Source organism: Aricia agestis, chromosome 13 (assembly GCF_905147365.1).
Source record: "Aricia agestis chromosome 13, ilAriAges1.1, whole genome shotgun sequence".
NCBI lineage: Eukaryota > Metazoa > Arthropoda > Insecta > Lepidoptera > Lycaenidae > Aricia > Aricia agestis.
In genome coordinates this window covers 8,111,626-8,129,031 of record NC_056418.1, presented here as the reverse complement: position 1 = coordinate 8,129,031, position 17,406 = coordinate 8,111,626, and the positions used below count along the sequence as shown (strand labels likewise).

Sequence of the window (17,406 nt, the reverse complement as noted above, 5' to 3'; positions counted from 1 at the left end):
ATTTATAAGCCCCAAAGGGTCGAAAATCTGAGCTAGCGTGGACAAGATTGTCCGTTTCGTCGGCATGGACTGACTATGTGAAATGTCAGGAACTGTAAAATACAATTGATCATCATCACATGCCCAACGCAAGCCTAAAGCCTTTGTACTATTATCATGAAATTGGATTGATTCGTTCGCTCCAATTGCACCTTGAATTTTATTTAAAATTTGCGGGCTATTAGACCGCCATTTCCTTAGTTTAAATTTTGCGGATTCTAATTCATTTATTACACCCTTTGCTATATCTACCGTCTGACTTATGGAGTCAGCACCCGAAATGTAGTCATCTATATAAAAATCATTCGCAATGGCTTTGCTAACTTGAGGGTCATTGCACTCCTCAGCAAGCTTTCGTAAGCACCTTGTGGCTAAGAAGGGAGCCGATGCTGTGCCATATGTGACAGTATTCAAGGTATATTTTGTTATTGGGTCGTTCGTGTTAAAACGCCATAATATATGTTGCAGATGACGCTGCGAAGGACAAATTAATATTTGCCTATACATTTTTTCAATGTCCCCACAAAGAACATACTTATGCAATCTAAATCGGATTAGAATCGAGAATAAATCATCTTGGACAGTTGCCCCTACCATCTGTAAATCATTTAAGGATTTCCCATTTGATGTGGGATTTGAAGCGTTGAATACAACTCTTAGTTTTGTACTAGTACTCTCCTCATTGCACACAGCATGATGAGGCATGAAATATGGTGTGGGCCTAGTAATATCATGACCTACCTCACTCATGTGACCCATGTCATAGTATTCTTTAATAAAGGTTTTGTACCTTTCCTGTAAAATCGGCTGTCGCGCCATCTTTCGTTCCACTGCTAAGAACTGAGCCCTAGCAGAAATGTATGAGTCACCCAGTGTATCTGGATCCTCTTTAAAAGGTATTTTTACCACAAACCTGCCCTCACTATCTCGCCTTGTATTGGCAACAAAATCTTGTTCGCACTGTTTCTGTTCAGGAGTTAAACTCTCAGGTCTATTAATTGTTTCAGACTCGAAAAATTTAGACATCTCAAAGTGGAGTTGATTCTCACACAAATGATGGCAGTGGACGGTGAAGTGCTTAGGGATACCTTGATAACTCGGTACAGAACCTGAGACCAACCATCCCAGCTTCGTATCGCTAAGTGTGGGCTTGTGCTTACCCAAAGAAATGTTGTTATTCAATAAAACATTCCAGAATATATCAGCACCTAGCAGCATTTCGATTTTTTCAGGGATGTGGAACATCGGATCAGCTAAATTCAATTCAGAGGGGATTTGGAATGATGAGACATCAATTATCATAGTAGGTAAGTTTTGAGTTATGTGAGGGACTATAAAACAACTGACATTCGCATTGTATGGATACATGCGTGAAGCAATATTTATTTCACAACGTTTAGTTATACGTGAAGACTGATAATTTAATCCTTCTACCGACGCAGCAGTAGAATAAAATGGCAATTGCAATTTAGTGCATAAGCTTTCTGTTATGAAGCTTGCCGTGCTTCCATTGTCAAGCAAAGCCCGCACATGGTGTTCCTTCCCATACTTGTCTTTAACCTTTAGCAGAGCCGTCGAAAGCAAAACAACTTTACCTCCTGTATTCGACAGAGTTATGTCACTATGAGACGAGACAGATGCGGGGGGTGCGAGCGACGGTGCAGGGGCAGCGGGCTGTGGTGCAGCCGCTGCGAGGACTACGCTGGACGAGGTACTTGCAGCTGAATCCAAAGTAGAACTTGGCTGCTGTCCATGTAATAACGAGTTATGTCGTTGCGAGCAAATACGACATGGCCCTAATTTGCAATCCCTTTCTTTATGTCCTGAACGCAAACAATTTATGCATAAATCTAATTGTTTAGCCTTTTGAATTCGCATAGGAGTGGAAAATGATTTAAATTTAAAACATTTATAAATTGAGTGCTTGTTTTTACATACTGGACAAGCAAACCTACTAGTACTAGTATTAGCATTGCTCTGCTGCAGAGAGGTAATAAACGTTTTATGTTGTTTAGGTTTGAGGTTTGTCTCACCCATAGCCTCCAGCATGTCCGCACGAGATTTCAAAAATTCATAAAAATCTTTAAGGGTCGGAAGAGCTTTCATTTTGTTTCTCTCTTCCTCCCATTCCCTATTTGTGCTAGGGTCCAATTTAGCAGCTACAAAATGAATAATGAGTATGTCCCACTGATCTGTAGGCAACTTCAGGGTATTTAGAGCCCTGAGATTTCGATTAGTACTATCAATTATGCCCCGCAAAGCCTGGGCCGATTCCTTGTAAATTGGTTGCATATTAAACAAATTAGTGATGTGACTGTTAACTAACACTCGATCATTATTAAACCTATCACACAGCAAGTCCCAAGCAACTTCATAGTTTTCCGAGGAAAATTCAAGAGAACGTATGACTAAAGCCGCTGTATCCTTTAACGCAGCCCTCAAATAATGAAACTTATTGATATTTGGTATTGTGTTATTGTTGTGTATAAGAGAGGTAAATGTGTCATGAAACTCAAGCCAATCTTGATACTGACCAGAAAATGTAGGCAACTTAATAGTGGGTAATTTCAGACCTGTTGGTGCGGCAAGTACTGTACCCGTCTCGCTGCCCGTAGTGTTGCTCGTAGCATTAGCCTCTGCATGGCGGCCGCTCAGCTCGCGTGCAATTGCCAATGTTTCGAAATAAGTGAGTTCGAACTCCTCCCGCTCCGTGAACTGATGCTCTGGAATTTGGGAGATAATTTCGATTTCAGATTGGATGAGATCAAATTCTGTGTACAATTCCTCTATTTTAGATAATCTCAAATTTAACTCACAAATCTTTACAGCTGAAAGAGATGACTCTAATGTTTCTAAATATTTTTTAAAATGTGTTAATTTTTGTTTACAAATACCTCGCTTCCTGATAAGTTTCCTTTCATTTTCCTCCACAGTGAGCTTACTAGAATCCTCACATGAAACTGACATATTTGGAACCAATAATAATGCAGCCAACAAAAATCAAAACAATACTTAAATGCGAGTGATGACGATGACCGATGTTGATGAGGTGCCCGATGTAGCAGCAAGATATTATGAACACGAAGCTTGCAGACTTGTTGCAGTCTCACTCCGCACAAAGGTGCCGTCTCGCACGTATGCCACACAACTGGAATTAGCAGTTACCCAGTGTATAATATTTGTTACAGCAATTGACATGCAAACTTTATACTGCAGCCGCTGTCTCGACAAAGAAATGCAATTAATGCAATATTTATAATAAAATTAGATTGAGCTTACAAATACTCAATGATTTTAATGAAACAATATTGAAATTTGTGCTAAACCACTCAATAATAACTAAGTAACCTACTTTGTATTATGGAAAGGTATTTTGTATTGTTTACCCTTTAAATTAGAATGTAGAACCAATATGTGCTTAGTGCATAAACTAGGCACAAAATATGCAACGTGTTTATCAGTATTTAAATCCAAAACTGAACCAATCTAGTACTCAGTTCTAGGTGTTAGGATTGGAATATGTATATGGAATGGATAAGTGAATGAACATCGGAATAAATGGAACAAACTGACCAAATTAACTGCGTGATGGGCCTCCGCCGCTTGTTGCCACGCGGTGTATCAGTGTCCTGGTGCCTCCGAGTCGTATGTTGTAGATGTGCGCCTGCACAGCGTGGTGGGCCTCCGCCGCTTGTTGCCACGCGGTGTCTCAGCGTCCCGGTGCCTCCGAGTCGTGCGTTGTGGATGTGGATATGCGCCTGCACAGCGTGGTGGGCCTCCGCCGCTTGTTGCCACGCGGTGTCTCAGCGTCCCGGTGCCTCCGAGTCGTGCGTTGTGGATGTGGATATGCGCCTGCACAGCGTGGTGGGCCTCCGCCGCTTGTTGCCACGCGGTGTCTCAGCGTCCCGGTGCCTCCGAGTCGTGCGTTGTGGATGTGGATATGCGCCTGCACAGCGTGGTGGGCCTCCGCCGCTTGTTGCCACGCGGTGTCTCAGCGTCCCGGTGCACCTCTTTTCTTCACGCCACTTTATTCCATTTAGCTGGACTGGTGCGGTTGTGATCGTCGGCAACGTGATGGGCCTCCGCCGCTTATTGCCCGTCGCCTCCACGCCCTCGAAGTAGATAGTGGAATTTGAACAAAATGGCGTGCTTGCTTCCGCCACGCCGCGCCTTCGTGTATAACTCGCGTGTGAAACCTTGCCTGCCTACCTTGCGTGTGAAAAAAATAATAATAGACTTTTTCGTACCCGTTTAAGTAACCATTTCTTTTGTTTTATTGGGGGATACCTATACAATAAAATAAACAGATGTGAAAAAATACACAACCTCACAAAAGCAGTTTGTAAAAAACGACTTACCAAATGGCTCCAAAATCTAAGCTATGACGATACTGAAAAGTTAATGGCAGTCTATGATCTATAGACAATAATTAAGTACATATTCCCACACACGCATGTCGCACACACTCACACAGACACACACACACACACTCTACCTCACACACACCACATGCACACACAAACACACACACACACATATACGCACACACACACCCACACGCACATACACACACCCAATATTCATACTAACCTGACTTCACCATCTCTACCTTTAAAAATACTACTCCTTTATTTACAATTATAATCATACTACTTTGTGTGTATAATTATGTACCTACTTTCTGTCTTTTAATATTATGTGGTGAGAAATAAATAAAATTATTATTATTATTATAATTAAATTTTATATGAAAATATTTTGAGTCCTGGAAAAAACATTGGACAATTTTTATCCCGAAATTCCCATACAATAAACAAATTACAGTGCAACAAACTTTGGAGACAACATTTAGTTCCCTATTTCTTATATGTCTTTCCTAATAATTATAAAAGAATTCAGAATATATGAACAGACTGATGATAGAAGGTTGATAATATTATTTTTAATGCAAAAAAATCACAATATCATACTAACAAATTTATTAAAGGGTTTGGAAATATCTAGACAATAAATAAAGTCAATGATAATCACTTTAAAACAGTTGTGTCCTTAATCTATATCACATTTTTAATATGAAAAGGTGGTACTATGTTTCATTTTTTAATTCGGCGTCTTTATAACCAAGTTTCGACCATTCTTCTTTTGCCATAAGATTGTGTTCCATTCGACAAGCCAGGTATTCCTTTGCCTCAGTTCGGCACATGGTGTTATTACTTTCATTATTGAATAAGCAAGTCATATATTTCACCATAGTTTTCTTACAAATGCCGTCGTGATCTAGTGGAAAACTGCCCTTCTCTGGAGGTGTTGGAATAAATTGTTTTTGACCAAAAGTCATTGCCGTCGACATTTTTATGAAATTTATCAGTGGCTCACTTGTAATATAACAGTTTTATAGATCACTCAGATGAATAACAAATACAATATTTAAGAAATCTAATAATATTTAAAAATAGTGGATTAATAACAATTCACAACACAAATTTGACATTACAAATTGACAATTTGTTCATTGACACTTGACACTTGACAGCTGTAGTTTTTTTTTGTTTTTGCTACAGGCCACAGCTGACTGTCTACAGCCAAGTCTATTATTTTTATTTTTTCAATCATCAATTCCAAACTCCAAAGTATCCCGCCATAATATCAGGGATTCATAACGTTATCGAATACCCGAAAAATATCGTTACGTACCGGTATTTTCATAATGGTAGCCAGATAACGATATTTTTTATCGATATCTGAGCATTTCTCATAAAATTTGCCACTACTTTTAAAAATTTATCAAAATAGAAAAAGTATGAATAAATTAAAGATAGCGATGTTCGGTGTAAAATTTTAGAAAATGAACAAGTACTCTTAGTTAGAGGATTTAAACCGTTAAAACATTAAATTACTGAGGGAATACAGAATTTTGGTTCCTATTGTGTTACCTTTTCTTTGAACAATATCTTAAAAAGTTGCATATTTTTCCTTTTGGTATAGTAATTTAATAAAAATATAAATAAAAATAAATCAATAAAGTAAAAATAATGTATTAAAAATGTAATTTATCGTTAAATTTCGCTATGTACTTTTTTTCTGTGTTACCTTGACAGCAAATCTGATCAAATCTGAATCTGATATCCAGGTACTTATATTTAAACAAAACTTACAAATAAAGTTTTGTTTAAATATAAGTACCTGGATTCCAGTTTGTATCTCTTATTAAAATTAGGTATTGGTTCTTTTAACTAGCAGCCAAATTATTAATTTTGGTAGAATATAAACGAAATAAATTAAAAAGAACGACAGTGAAAATGTTGGGACAGTAACAAAGAAGGAGTACTGGTAACAAAGGAGGACCCACGACTGGGTGAAAAAATTGAATGTCGTTTCAATAAAATGTGTTATTATTTTTTACCCATAGGTCGTTTTATAATCTCCCGAAAAATATTAAAACAATACAGTAAAATATGATTGATTTTCTAGTAAAATTAAATAAAAAACCAAAACAACATCATTTTTAAAGTATGAAAAAATTAATGTCCCATATTAAAATACGTTACTTTTTATTCAATTTATTCATATAACTTACTGTCTCGTGTGTTGTTTTCTATTGTGTGACTGCTTTTACTAGTTAACTGTTAAGTCCAATTAATAACTAAAATTTTACTTTTTTGTATCCTAGATAATATTATTATGAACAGTTTAATACCAAATATTGGACAGTTTTGCTAAAAAACTGTGGTGTTTAGGTGTTGCGTTTTTAATCTTTCTCTATACCTTTTCATTTTTATGCCTGTAATTGACAATATAAACTAGCCTTTATAAAGTTCCTAGCCTTGCTTTCTTTTGATATGTTACCACGAAAAAGTAACACAATAAGAAGCAACACAACACGTCGTCAATGTTTCGGATGTTCATAATAATATTATCTAGGATACAAAAAAGTAAAATTTTAGTAATTAATTAGACTTACCTAGTAAAAGCAGTCACACAATAGGAAACAACACGCGAGACAGTACTGGAGACCCGTGCACTCGTGTATTTAGCCGAATGAAAACTAAATGAAAACATTGGCCGCATAAACATTAAACAGTGACAGCTACCAGCGCAAATAATGCCAGTCTTAGTAGTTTTTATATTTCCTGAAGTATACTAAAATGGTAACACACAAGGAAATTACTTTTTGGAAATTTTTCTGGGACATGGTTTATTAACTAATTTTACCGCGATTTACTGGTTTTATATTAACAAAGCAGTCGAAAATTGAATCTTATTAATATTGAACAAAGATCAAATACAAAAAATAATGTGGGTTATATGAATAAATTTAAAAATATTTCAATTCAAAGTTACGTAAGTATTTTAAAATGGGACATTTATTTTTCATACATTAAAAATGATTATGTTTTGGTTTTTTATTTAATTTTACTATAAAATTAATCATTTACTGTATTATTTTAATATTTTTTGGGAAATTATAAAACGACCTATGAGTAAAAAATAACAACACAATATGAATTTACTGAAACTACATATTCAATTTTTTCGCTCAAAGTTGTGGGACATGGTATAATGTACAAGTGGCAAATTAAAAGAGAAATGCTCATCTATGTCCATAGATATTATTATTATATTATTATTATTATATAGATACTTTGACTCAACAAGTCAAGATGGTGGTGCAATTTGTTTAGTCAATGAATGCAGAAAATTATGCAAGGTATCCGTATCCATATTTATTTACTTGTTTTAACTGTGGCGAATGCGGGGGATGGGCAAAATATGGATAATAATTTGTATGTCTTAGTATTTATTACTGAACTCTAAGTTTAATATATATGTAGGTATTTTGTAGACTGTAGTTAAAAATATCAACACATTTAAAAAAGGAAGCACAAAATTATATGATAGCATTTACAAAATATGTTGGTATTATAACACGAAGAATATTTTAAAGAGCGTAGCCCGTCGGATCAGAGGCGCTTTGCACACGACGGGGCGGGGCGGACCGGTCAATTTTGCCGCGAACGATAGCACAAAGGGAATCCTACAATATGTATTACCAACGCACACCAAGGGCAAAAAGACCGCTACGCGGCGAGGGCGGCAGCAGACATCGACGGGCAGACGCGGTCTTTATTCCTTCGTGGACAAAAAGCCCGCCCCACCCCGTCGTCTGCAAAACAACAGAGTCCGCCCAGCAGCCAGCGCACGGCGCACGTGCTGGCAATACAATAATTTACTATACAAACCATAAATTAGTAATATTTGAACAAACATACTAAGTACTGACCATGTCATTCTCATTAGACGTCATTTTTGCTATAATATATACCTACTGTTCACCAGACACGACAGAATTGACTGTTTAAATTAAGTACTTATTTTACAAAAGGTAACTTTATCAAAGAACATATATTTACCGTTATAAATCCTATTTACCGTTATAACATTTACCGGTATTAATTCCAATTTTTACCGTTATTTCTAGTATCGGGTATATTTTTATACCGTTACCCTTGAAGCAGTAACGTTATGAAAAAATATCGGTATTAATTGAAGCCCTGCATAATATACTCGACACTGGCCATGGTTATATAGCCGAAGTGCCATAGTAAGAAAAATAAATGTCAACCAGATGTCAAGTGTCAACTGTCAGTTTCGTATGTCAAAGCCATGTGTTTGTGTTGGTGTTTACTGTTTTCATAAAATTTAAAATCGTTTTCAAATACAATTTATGAAATATTCATAAATTATTAGCAATAAATATATTACTTCTCATAAGAAAATATGTCGCGACTCATAATAAAAAATTTGCCCAACAAGGTAACCTATATATTTATGTTTGTCTAGAACTTCTAGAAGAGACCCAATTTGCGCTATTGCCTAAAAATTGATTCTCTTTCTCGTGTATTTTATTATGTGCAAATAAAGAGTTTATTATTATTATTAACCTAAACCAATATAAATAAGATTTTAGCGCATTTAATGTTGTAGTCTGTAGATTTCAGGACTGAATAATTCTCGTGTGACGCTCATCACGTTTCAGGTGACTGTGGAAAAACTCAAAACTCTATTTGGAGAAAAGGGAGAAGTGACGGATGTTCAGTTAAAATATACTAAAGATGGCAAGTTTCGGAACTTTGGATTCGTTGGCTACAGGACGGAAGAGCAGGCAGCAGCAGCTCGGGAACACTTCGACGGCACATTTGTCAACAGCATGAAAATTAGTGTACTAGTCTGCTCAAATCTAGGAGATGAAAAGAAGCCCAGGGCATGGAGCAAATATGCCGCAGACAGTACAGCATATAAACAACTCCATAAAGATGAAATACAAGTGGAAAAACCCAAAAAAGAAAAATTGACCAAGGAGCAGAGGAACAAAAACAAAATTAAGGAGCTCTTGAAAAAGGTTTACTACCTTTTTTTAACTACAATTTTTACAAAAATTTTACTTATGTTTAAAACATACATACCTATTATTACAAATTATTAATATTGACATAAAATTTACAGCATAAAGGAGATCCACTTTTTGTGGAATTTATTGAGGCTCATACTAATGAGAAGACATCATGGATAAAGGAAACATTAAATGAGCTTGAAAAAAGTGATGATGACAGTGGAGTGGAGGATGAAAAGACTGAAAACAAGCCAGATGACGATCAAGAAAAAAAGACAACAGAAGAAAAAACTGAAAAAGTTGCCAATACACACATTAGTGACTTAGAGGTAATCTAAACTCTGTATGCTACCAAAAAACATAATATTATATATTACTTGCAGCAACAACAAGTCAAACAAATACATAATATAGTAATAACCTGCAGAAGTTTTTATATTTTTTTTTATTTATAGACAGTTTTTATTGTATTAATGTTAGTGTTTATTTGACCTAACTTTCAGTAAATGTTTTCATTTTAGTACATGAAGAAGTTAATGAAAAGAGTGGATGGACAAGTCAATCAGGAAGAAACACAACAACAGACAGAAGAAACAAAAGAAAAGAAGATAAGAAATAGGCCACTGTTCCATGTTAAAGTAAGTCATGTTTTTTACAGACTATATTATTATAATTTAGGTGTTTATTCTATTGTTGAGATTATGTATTTTAACCTGACAATAGCAAAGCCAAAATGAATAGCAGGCCAAACTGTTAAAGTCCCGGCGGGCTGCAATATATTACTTTATACCATGGGCGCCGGCAGGGGGGTGCCAGGTGGTACACTTGCACCCCTTGGGAATCTCGGGATCAACAGAAATTATTGAAATAAATGCCGTCTGTAACCCTATTAAATCATGCCGTACAAAGATAGTTCGTAATGTTTTGGCACTAAATGTATTCTGTTGACGTAAATAGACAGTAAGTGTTGTTTGTAAAAAGTAAAAAGAAAAGAAAGAAATCTGCACCCCTTGGAAATTATTTCTGCCGGCGCCCATGATTACTACTTATGCTATAAAAGGGACCCCTTACAAAATTTCAAGTTACTTGGGTCTAAGGGCTTAGGCCCTGTGCACAAGTCAGTCAGTCAGCTTTTGATTTTGGAGACTTAGAAGAAGAAGATATAGACTAATAATAGAGAATATTATTAACAGGTAACTTTTTTTACCTATTTCAGATTACTGGCTTACCTTTTAAATGTAAAAAGAAAGACATAAAAGAATTTTTTAAACCCCTGGTACCATACTCAATAAGACTTCCACTTGGTAAGGGAAAGAAACTCGCTGGCTTCTGCTATGTTGGTTTCAGAACAGAGAAAGAACTTAGTAAGGCTCTTAACAAGGACAAACTATTTATAGGTAATGTATTATAAATTATTTAAAAGTAAGAAACCTATACATTTTATAGAAAAAATATCTAGATATAAAAGATATGAGCTATTCTTTCACAGAAGACCTAATAAATCGATTTGCTGAAGAGCCTCGAAAATTACTTTTAAAATAGACAATGTATAAGTGTACCTGGTTAAAGAAATTACCTGTATAAAAAATATGTGTCATTTTTTATTCTTTATAATATAACACCTATGTTATATAAAATCTGATCCCCCCCCTGGCCCAGAACCTGTGTAGGGTATGCCCATGAACCTGTACTTAAATTAAACTTTTGACATGCACTGAGGGTTTTGATAATTTTATTTTTTAATTTCACAGGAAATCATAGACTCCATGTTCATAAATATGAGGACAAGGCCAAATTAGAAGCAGAAGAAGAGGAGAAAAATAACACAAAAAGAAGAAAAGAGGTAACATTTTTATTTTATTGTTTTTACATATAACCTTAAGTATAGTAATATAATTATTATAATAATATTATTTTTAGAAAACGAATAATGAAGAAAGCATTGGGGAGAGTGGTAGTATCTTTGTCAGGAATTTGCCATATGTGGTGTCAGAAGTCGAATTAACACAGTTATTTGAAAAATATGGTAAGTTCATCTCAATACAGAAAAAAAAACCTTGATAAAGCTAACTTTAAGTAACATTTTAATTATTTAATACTTAATCATTTGTTATATTAATTTATTAATGTATATATTAATTTATTATTTTATTATATATAAATAAATGGAAAAAAAACTTGTAAGGAAATATAAAAAGCTTAAAATAAAAAATATTAAAAAAATATTAATTTATTTAATATTTTTAAAGGTCCACTAGCTGACGTGAATATGCCAATCGATCCAGTTCTGAGGCAACCGAAAGGGTTTGCCACAGTCACTTATGTGATGCCTGAGCATGCAGTCAAAGCATTTACGGAACTAGACGGAACCGCCTTCTGTGGCAGGATGCTGCATCTTTTGCCAGCCAGAACGGAAAAATTGGAGGAAGAAGAAGGCGACGGTAATACGGGCATTTTTTTTTGTTTGTAACAGCTAACAATAAACAATGTTTTAGAATTACTATCCATTTCAATATTGGACCGATGATAATGAGAGAAACGCGTATAATATTAAATGTACGAAATGCGAGATTAGTCTACTCTAGTTTACGTGTTACTCTGATATCGGGCACCACAAATTGCGTTATATTATGCTCGTTACTAACGTCACCGCATTTGTCTAATACATTGAAAATACCGCTTGACAAACTGAGAAACACATATTTAGCTTAAGAGAGAAGTAATATTTTTTTTTCTAAATTAAGGAGTTATGTCCATCGCTGTTTTAGCATTACCTACCTGTGACCTACCTATCCTTTTTTCGGGCATAAGGGAACTTTTTTTAAACTCTTATATTTTTTCAGAGGGTCTTAGTTTCAAAGAGAAGAAGGCGAAGAAGTTGAGAGAGACAGCCAAGTCGTCGCACAACTGGAACGTGCTGTTTCTCGGTGCCAACGCCGTGGCTGATGTCGTTGCCGCCACCTATAACACCACTAAGGAGAAACTCCTCAATGATAATAGCAAAAGTATGATTTATTAAATTACTTAGGTTGCTTACTTGATACGAATTGCAGCAGATACAAAGAGATCTGCCGCAAAATCAAATCAGTGCTGACTGCTATAAAATCCGAAATCAAAGCTATTTTCCGGGTTTCAAAACCTTACCGCATTGAAAGCGACACTACGCGACACTTCACGTTTCATGGAGTTGACGTTTGGTGCCACGTCGCGTCGCTGCCGCGTAGTGTCGCTCAGTGCGGTCTCACCTTTAGTTGCAAGTCAAAGATCAAAGTTGACCAATTATACGGAACTCGGACAGTGCTGGAGAGAAAGATTCCATGAAAAGTTACTTTTTGGTCAATATTTTTGTACCTAGTAAATAAGAACTAAAGTAATTATTATGAAACATAATATTGTAATTTTTTTAGCCACAAGCGCCGCTGTTAGGCTGGCACTCGGAGAAACTCAACTCGTCGCCGAAACAAAAGCATTTCTTGAATCTAATGGTGTTTATTTAGACGCATTTAATCGAGTAAGTTTAGTAAAATACAATATTCCATGCTTTCAACAAATAATAGGTTTCATGGCAGACCTACTTCATTTTGTCGAGTTATGTCTGCTCACTCGGCACTCGGCAGGGTCCATAGAGACTATCATTGATTTGATACCCGCCATCTGCCTAAGAATTAATTTCTCGGATGTTAAAATATTATATTCATTCAGTTTAAGAACTTATATTATTTTAATAATACTAATTACTGGATCTAGCAAATAATTATTTTATCAATTTATAATTATTATGCTTCGCTTACAGCCTGCCAAGAAACGTTCGAAAACATGCATACTAGTTAAGAATTTACCATCGGGTACAGACAAAGAAGAAATAAGGCCGCTTTTTGCAAAGCACGGACAAATATCGCGGTTTCTTATGCCTCATCACGGAATTACTGCATTAGTTGATTTCATAGAACCATTCGAAGCTAAAAAGGCGTTTACGAAATTAGCATATTCGCAATTTAAATCTGCTCCACTGTATTTGGAATGGGCTCCAGAGAACGTTTTCTTGAAAGGGAAAGTTCCTGAGACAATATCTAAACAAACTGAGACTATCGAGAGTGAAAGAGAAACAAAGTCTGTGGAAAATGAACATAAGAAAGAGACAACTGCGAACGTCGAAGATAAGAAAGAGACCGCGAAAGTCAAAGAGGCAGCCATCGAAGAAGAAATTTATGAACCAGAAAACGATACAACTCTGTTTGTAAAGAATCTTAATTTCAAAACAACCGAAGATTCATTGAGAGAGGTAATAAAATAAGTAGGTAACTCAAGAGTCAAGACTCTCAATGTCTTAACTGACTTCGTTGAGGTTAGCTCAACGATCTAAGTTTCCAACATGATTAAATTAAATTATTTTACAGCATTTCTCTTCATGCGGAAAAATACACAGTGCGACTATCGCCAAAAAGAAAGATCCGAAAAATCCTGGACATTTCTTGTCCATGGGTTATGGATTTGTACAATTTTACAAGAAGAGTCACACCAACGAAGCACTGAAGAGTCTTCAAGGTAGCACACTAGATGGCAAGTCCTTAGAGCTGAAACGCTCTGAGCGAGGAAATTCGTAAGTGAATTTTCAGAAGTGAATTTATGTTATTAGTTACTTTATACTTGTACGTGGCTAGCGGTCGCACTGAGACTTTAATAAATCATAACTTAACTGTTATTTCATAAAAAAAGTTCCTAGTTTGTGTAAAAAGATCCATCAAATTGATATGATATTGAATGTACTGTAACTTCTTTGTGGAAATTCATATTCAAATAAATAATTATACACTTTCCTTGCACTTATTCCACTTTATTATATTAAATTAATTACAAAGTTATTATTTACGCGACTGGTTTTGATAAAACTAAAAACACCTGATGATGATTTTATCGAAACCTGTCGTGTAAATAATAACTTTGTAATAAATCTAATACTTATATAAATAACTTGGAATAATAGGAAGGAATATTTAATAAATTGAAGTTAAGTAATCATTAAATGTAAGATACACATTAAAGTCTTATTGCCGAACTCAGAGGAGTTCGGCAATAAGACTTTAATGTGTATCTTTTCATGAAAAAGACGTTAAGGCTGTTTTCACACTATCCGATCAGTCAATGATACTATAATGGAGGCATGCAGTACTCTGCACTACCGATCCGATATTATAAAGGACAGTTACTGCAACTTGCAAGACATGCAGCTAAGTGACCTTATTAATTTTCTTATATTCACAGGACTGAAGTTAAAACCGCAAAGAAGAGTACCAAAGATTCAATACAGAATGGTAACAAGATCTTAGTACGAAATGTGCCCTTCCAAGCCAATAAAAACGAGTTACACGAAATATTTAGGTAAGTGCATGTAATCATGTTCTAATTTATATTATTAATTGGCTTCTTTCGTGTCAAATATGTTTAACAACGTGCACTATAAAAACACTAGTTAAGGCGAGAGCGCACTAATGTTGTATCCACACATGCCGCCGGCATCGGTGGCAACTGGCAAGGCAGTCTGAAAGTCGGCGACAAACCCGGCGATATAAGCCGGCGGCATGTGTGGATGCGCCATAAAGCTGATTGCACATTTGCCAGCACCGTACGCGCCGTACGCATCGAACGCACCGCATAGTACACGAATTTAAAAATATTATGAGTATTCATAGATTATTTTCCGATTTAGGAATCCATTTGTGAAATAATAAGTTTTAAAATGGAAAACATCGTTAGAGTCCAGTGTCCCCCCCTTCTACCTAATACCCTATATTGTGCGTGGCCCGACATGCACTTGGCCGGTTTTTTATCTTCAACGATTACTCCGCCGTTTGTAAACCGATTTTCAAAGTTTTTCTTTTGGTGTATAGGTTATCATTCCAATTTGGTACCATATTCATAAAAGTGGTGACCTGATGAAGAGATTCATTATAAGTAATCGAGGGAACTCCTCAAAATTTATATGGAAATATGTGGTGACTTCGGTTTCGTGAGCAGTATTCTAAGCACCTACCTACCAACAAGTAAGATTTTGCACCAAGGTATACCATGGTTCGGAAGGTGCTGAGAGAACTTCTGACTTTATAATACTAGTTTGGGAGTTTCGACATTGTTTTAAAATCGGAAAGCATAATATGCTACTATGCAAATTACATTCATCTTCATCATCATCACTACCATAAACCATTATAGAACCATGTATCGTCCCGTTTTGAACCTATTATTGGTACCTTTCATAGTCTTTTATGATAGATAATAATATATCACTTAAACCGTGGGCAACACCGCGTGGCACAGCTAGTGACTAGATAAGCTTGATAAATTAATGGGTGGTTAATGTTAAACCTATCTAATCGCTTCCTTCAACAGATTTTATTTCCGATAGGCGATATTACTATTAGGTACCTACATGTCCGACGTTAAAGATAAAATATTAAAGTAAAATTTTCCAATGCATTGAGTTGTAAATATAATGGTTAAATTAATATGTAATGCAATAAATTGTAATCTTGTTGTGACTAACATGAATTTTATCTAGATCAAAATAGTTTAATTAAGCTTACTAGGCATAGAGGTTTATTAATAAAATGGTTTTTCTAAATATTTTCGATGTTTTATAAGCCCATAGCTGTACTTAGCTGCCTCGACTTCCAACACCTGCTCTTATATTTTAACAAACTTAAAAAAGGAGGGGTTCCTACAGGGTGTAACAAAAATAAGTGATAATACTTTAGGGTGTGTACGTGTTCCTTGTAGAGAGTTCACTGTGAAAGTAGCAGAGCTGAAAGACCAAATTTATTTTTCACTTTTGTATGGGGAAACTTGTGACGCTCGGGCCCTTGCCCATACAAAAGTGAAAAAAAATTTTCGTCTTTCAGCGCTTCTACTTTCACAGTGAACTCTCTACAAGGAACACGTACACAGACTACACACCCTAAAGTATTATCACTTATTTTTGTTACACACTGTATAGTCCGTCAAGAAAATCATGACAGGCGGGAAATTTTTTAAATGAAATAAAAAATATGAGAACTTTATTAATTCGAGATAAAAATGTGCAAGGTGACAATATTTAAAATGTAATAAGCGTTCTCTGTGAAAATACAAAGAAAAAATACACCTTTTAAGCGTGATTACGTTTAGAAAATTTTCCCGCCTGTCATGACTTTCTTGACAGGCTATACGGCTGCAAATGCTTTTTTGTTTATTTTTTTTGTTAAGTACAATATAATATGCTATAATTGAAAAAGGTTGAGGACCACTGAGCTAAATCTTAATATTGTTTCTTCCAGAGCTTTTGGGGAGATAAAAACTGTCAGACTTCCAAAGAAACTAACGACGGGATCCGACCAGCATCGTGGTTTCGCCTTTATAGACTACTATTCTAAAGCTGATGCTAAGGTAATGTTGTAAACAGTCTTATTATTTTTCTTTAAGTTTATTTAATAGAGTTTTTTGTTCTCTTTAATGTTCGCCATTTTTGCTAGGTTAATATCCTTAACGTATTTATTCGATATAATGTAATCATAAACAAACAAGGTTGCAAGCAGAAGATTATTAATTATTATCTTCTGCGTGCTATTAGCAATGATAATATACATATAGTACTACATAATATTAAGTAGTTGCAGAACGTGACCAGTATTTGGATGTATCTAGTACGGAAATTTCTTCTTTCAGTCTGCGTTTGAAGCTCTGTGTCAATCGACCCATCTTTACGGGAGGCGCCTCGTCCTAGAGTGGGCGGACCAAGAAGAAGAGATTGAGAATGTTGATTTGTTGAGGAAAAGAACAGGCGAGAGATTCAACGCCAAGACACCCGGTGGAAAAAAATCTAGAAAAGGCGCAGTTGATGTTGATAACTTTGTAGACGCTGATGCTGTACAATAAAATGATAAAATATATTTTTCAAATTAATTTATAATGTTTGGTAAAATCAAATATTAATATTTTGAACA

At 35.4% G+C, this 17,406-nt stretch overlaps 3 protein-coding genes across 3 annotated transcripts; 1 reads left to right on the top strand and 2 right to left on the bottom strand.

The window, feature by feature from the left end:
- Positions 1 to 382: 382 nt before the first annotated feature.
- On the bottom strand, positions 383 to 3,104 carry LOC121733319. Its single transcript, XM_042123536.1, has 2 exons — positions 953 to 3,104; positions 383 to 428 (listed from the first exon to the last, which is right to left on the bottom strand). Exons 1-2 carry the CDS (start codon positions 3,004 to 3,006, stop codon positions 383 to 385), a joined length of 2,100 nt encoding a protein of 699 aa, XP_041979470.1. The 5' UTR covers positions 3,007 to 3,104.
- Positions 3,105 to 5,003: 1,899 nt separating this feature from the next.
- LOC121733114 (cytochrome c oxidase assembly protein COX19) lies at positions 5,004 to 5,513 on the bottom strand. Its single transcript, XM_042123268.1, has one exon. The coding sequence runs from the start codon at positions 5,387 to 5,389 to the stop codon at positions 5,126 to 5,128; it is 264 nt and encodes an 87-aa protein (XP_041979202.1). The 5' UTR covers positions 5,390 to 5,513; the 3' UTR covers positions 5,004 to 5,125.
- Positions 5,514 to 8,718: 3,205 nt separating this feature from the next.
- Positions 8,719 to 17,356, top strand: LOC121733206 (probable RNA-binding protein 19). Its single transcript, XM_042123382.1, has 15 exons — positions 8,719 to 8,853; positions 9,077 to 9,439; positions 9,544 to 9,759; positions 9,952 to 10,068; positions 10,647 to 10,827; positions 11,182 to 11,273; positions 11,351 to 11,456; positions 11,680 to 11,871; positions 12,274 to 12,435; positions 12,838 to 12,941; positions 13,224 to 13,712; positions 13,828 to 14,030; positions 14,693 to 14,809; positions 16,741 to 16,849; positions 17,129 to 17,356. Exons 1-15 carry the CDS (start codon positions 8,818 to 8,820, stop codon positions 17,336 to 17,338), a joined length of 2,697 nt encoding a protein of 898 aa, XP_041979316.1. The 5' UTR covers positions 8,719 to 8,817; the 3' UTR covers positions 17,339 to 17,356.
- The last annotated feature ends 50 nt before the right edge of the window (positions 17,357 to 17,406 follow it).

Excerpts from the sequence above, each read along its gene's own strand:
- LOC121733114 (XM_042123268.1), bottom strand. The coding sequence starts at position 5,389 with ATGTCGACGGCAATGACTTTTGGTCAAAAACAATTTATTCCAACACCT.
- LOC121733319 (XM_042123536.1), bottom strand. The coding sequence starts at position 3,006 with ATGTCAGTTTCATGTGAGGATTCTAGTAAGCTCACTGTGGAGGAAAAT. Across the intron at positions 429-952 it reads AGGCGAGATAGTGAGGGCAG|CATCGGCTCCCTTCTTAGCC; the intron begins GTTTGTGGTAAA and ends CATATGGCACAG.
- LOC121733206 (XM_042123382.1), top strand. The coding sequence starts at position 8,818 with ATGTCGCGACTCATAATAAAAAATTTGCCCAACAAG. Across the intron at positions 9,440-9,543 it reads TTAAGGAGCTCTTGAAAAAG|CATAAAGGAGATCCACTTTT; the intron begins GTTTACTACCTT and ends TAAAATTTACAG. Across the intron at positions 16,850-17,128 it reads ATTCTAAAGCTGATGCTAAG|TCTGCGTTTGAAGCTCTGTG; the intron begins GTAATGTTGTAA and ends TTCTTCTTTCAG.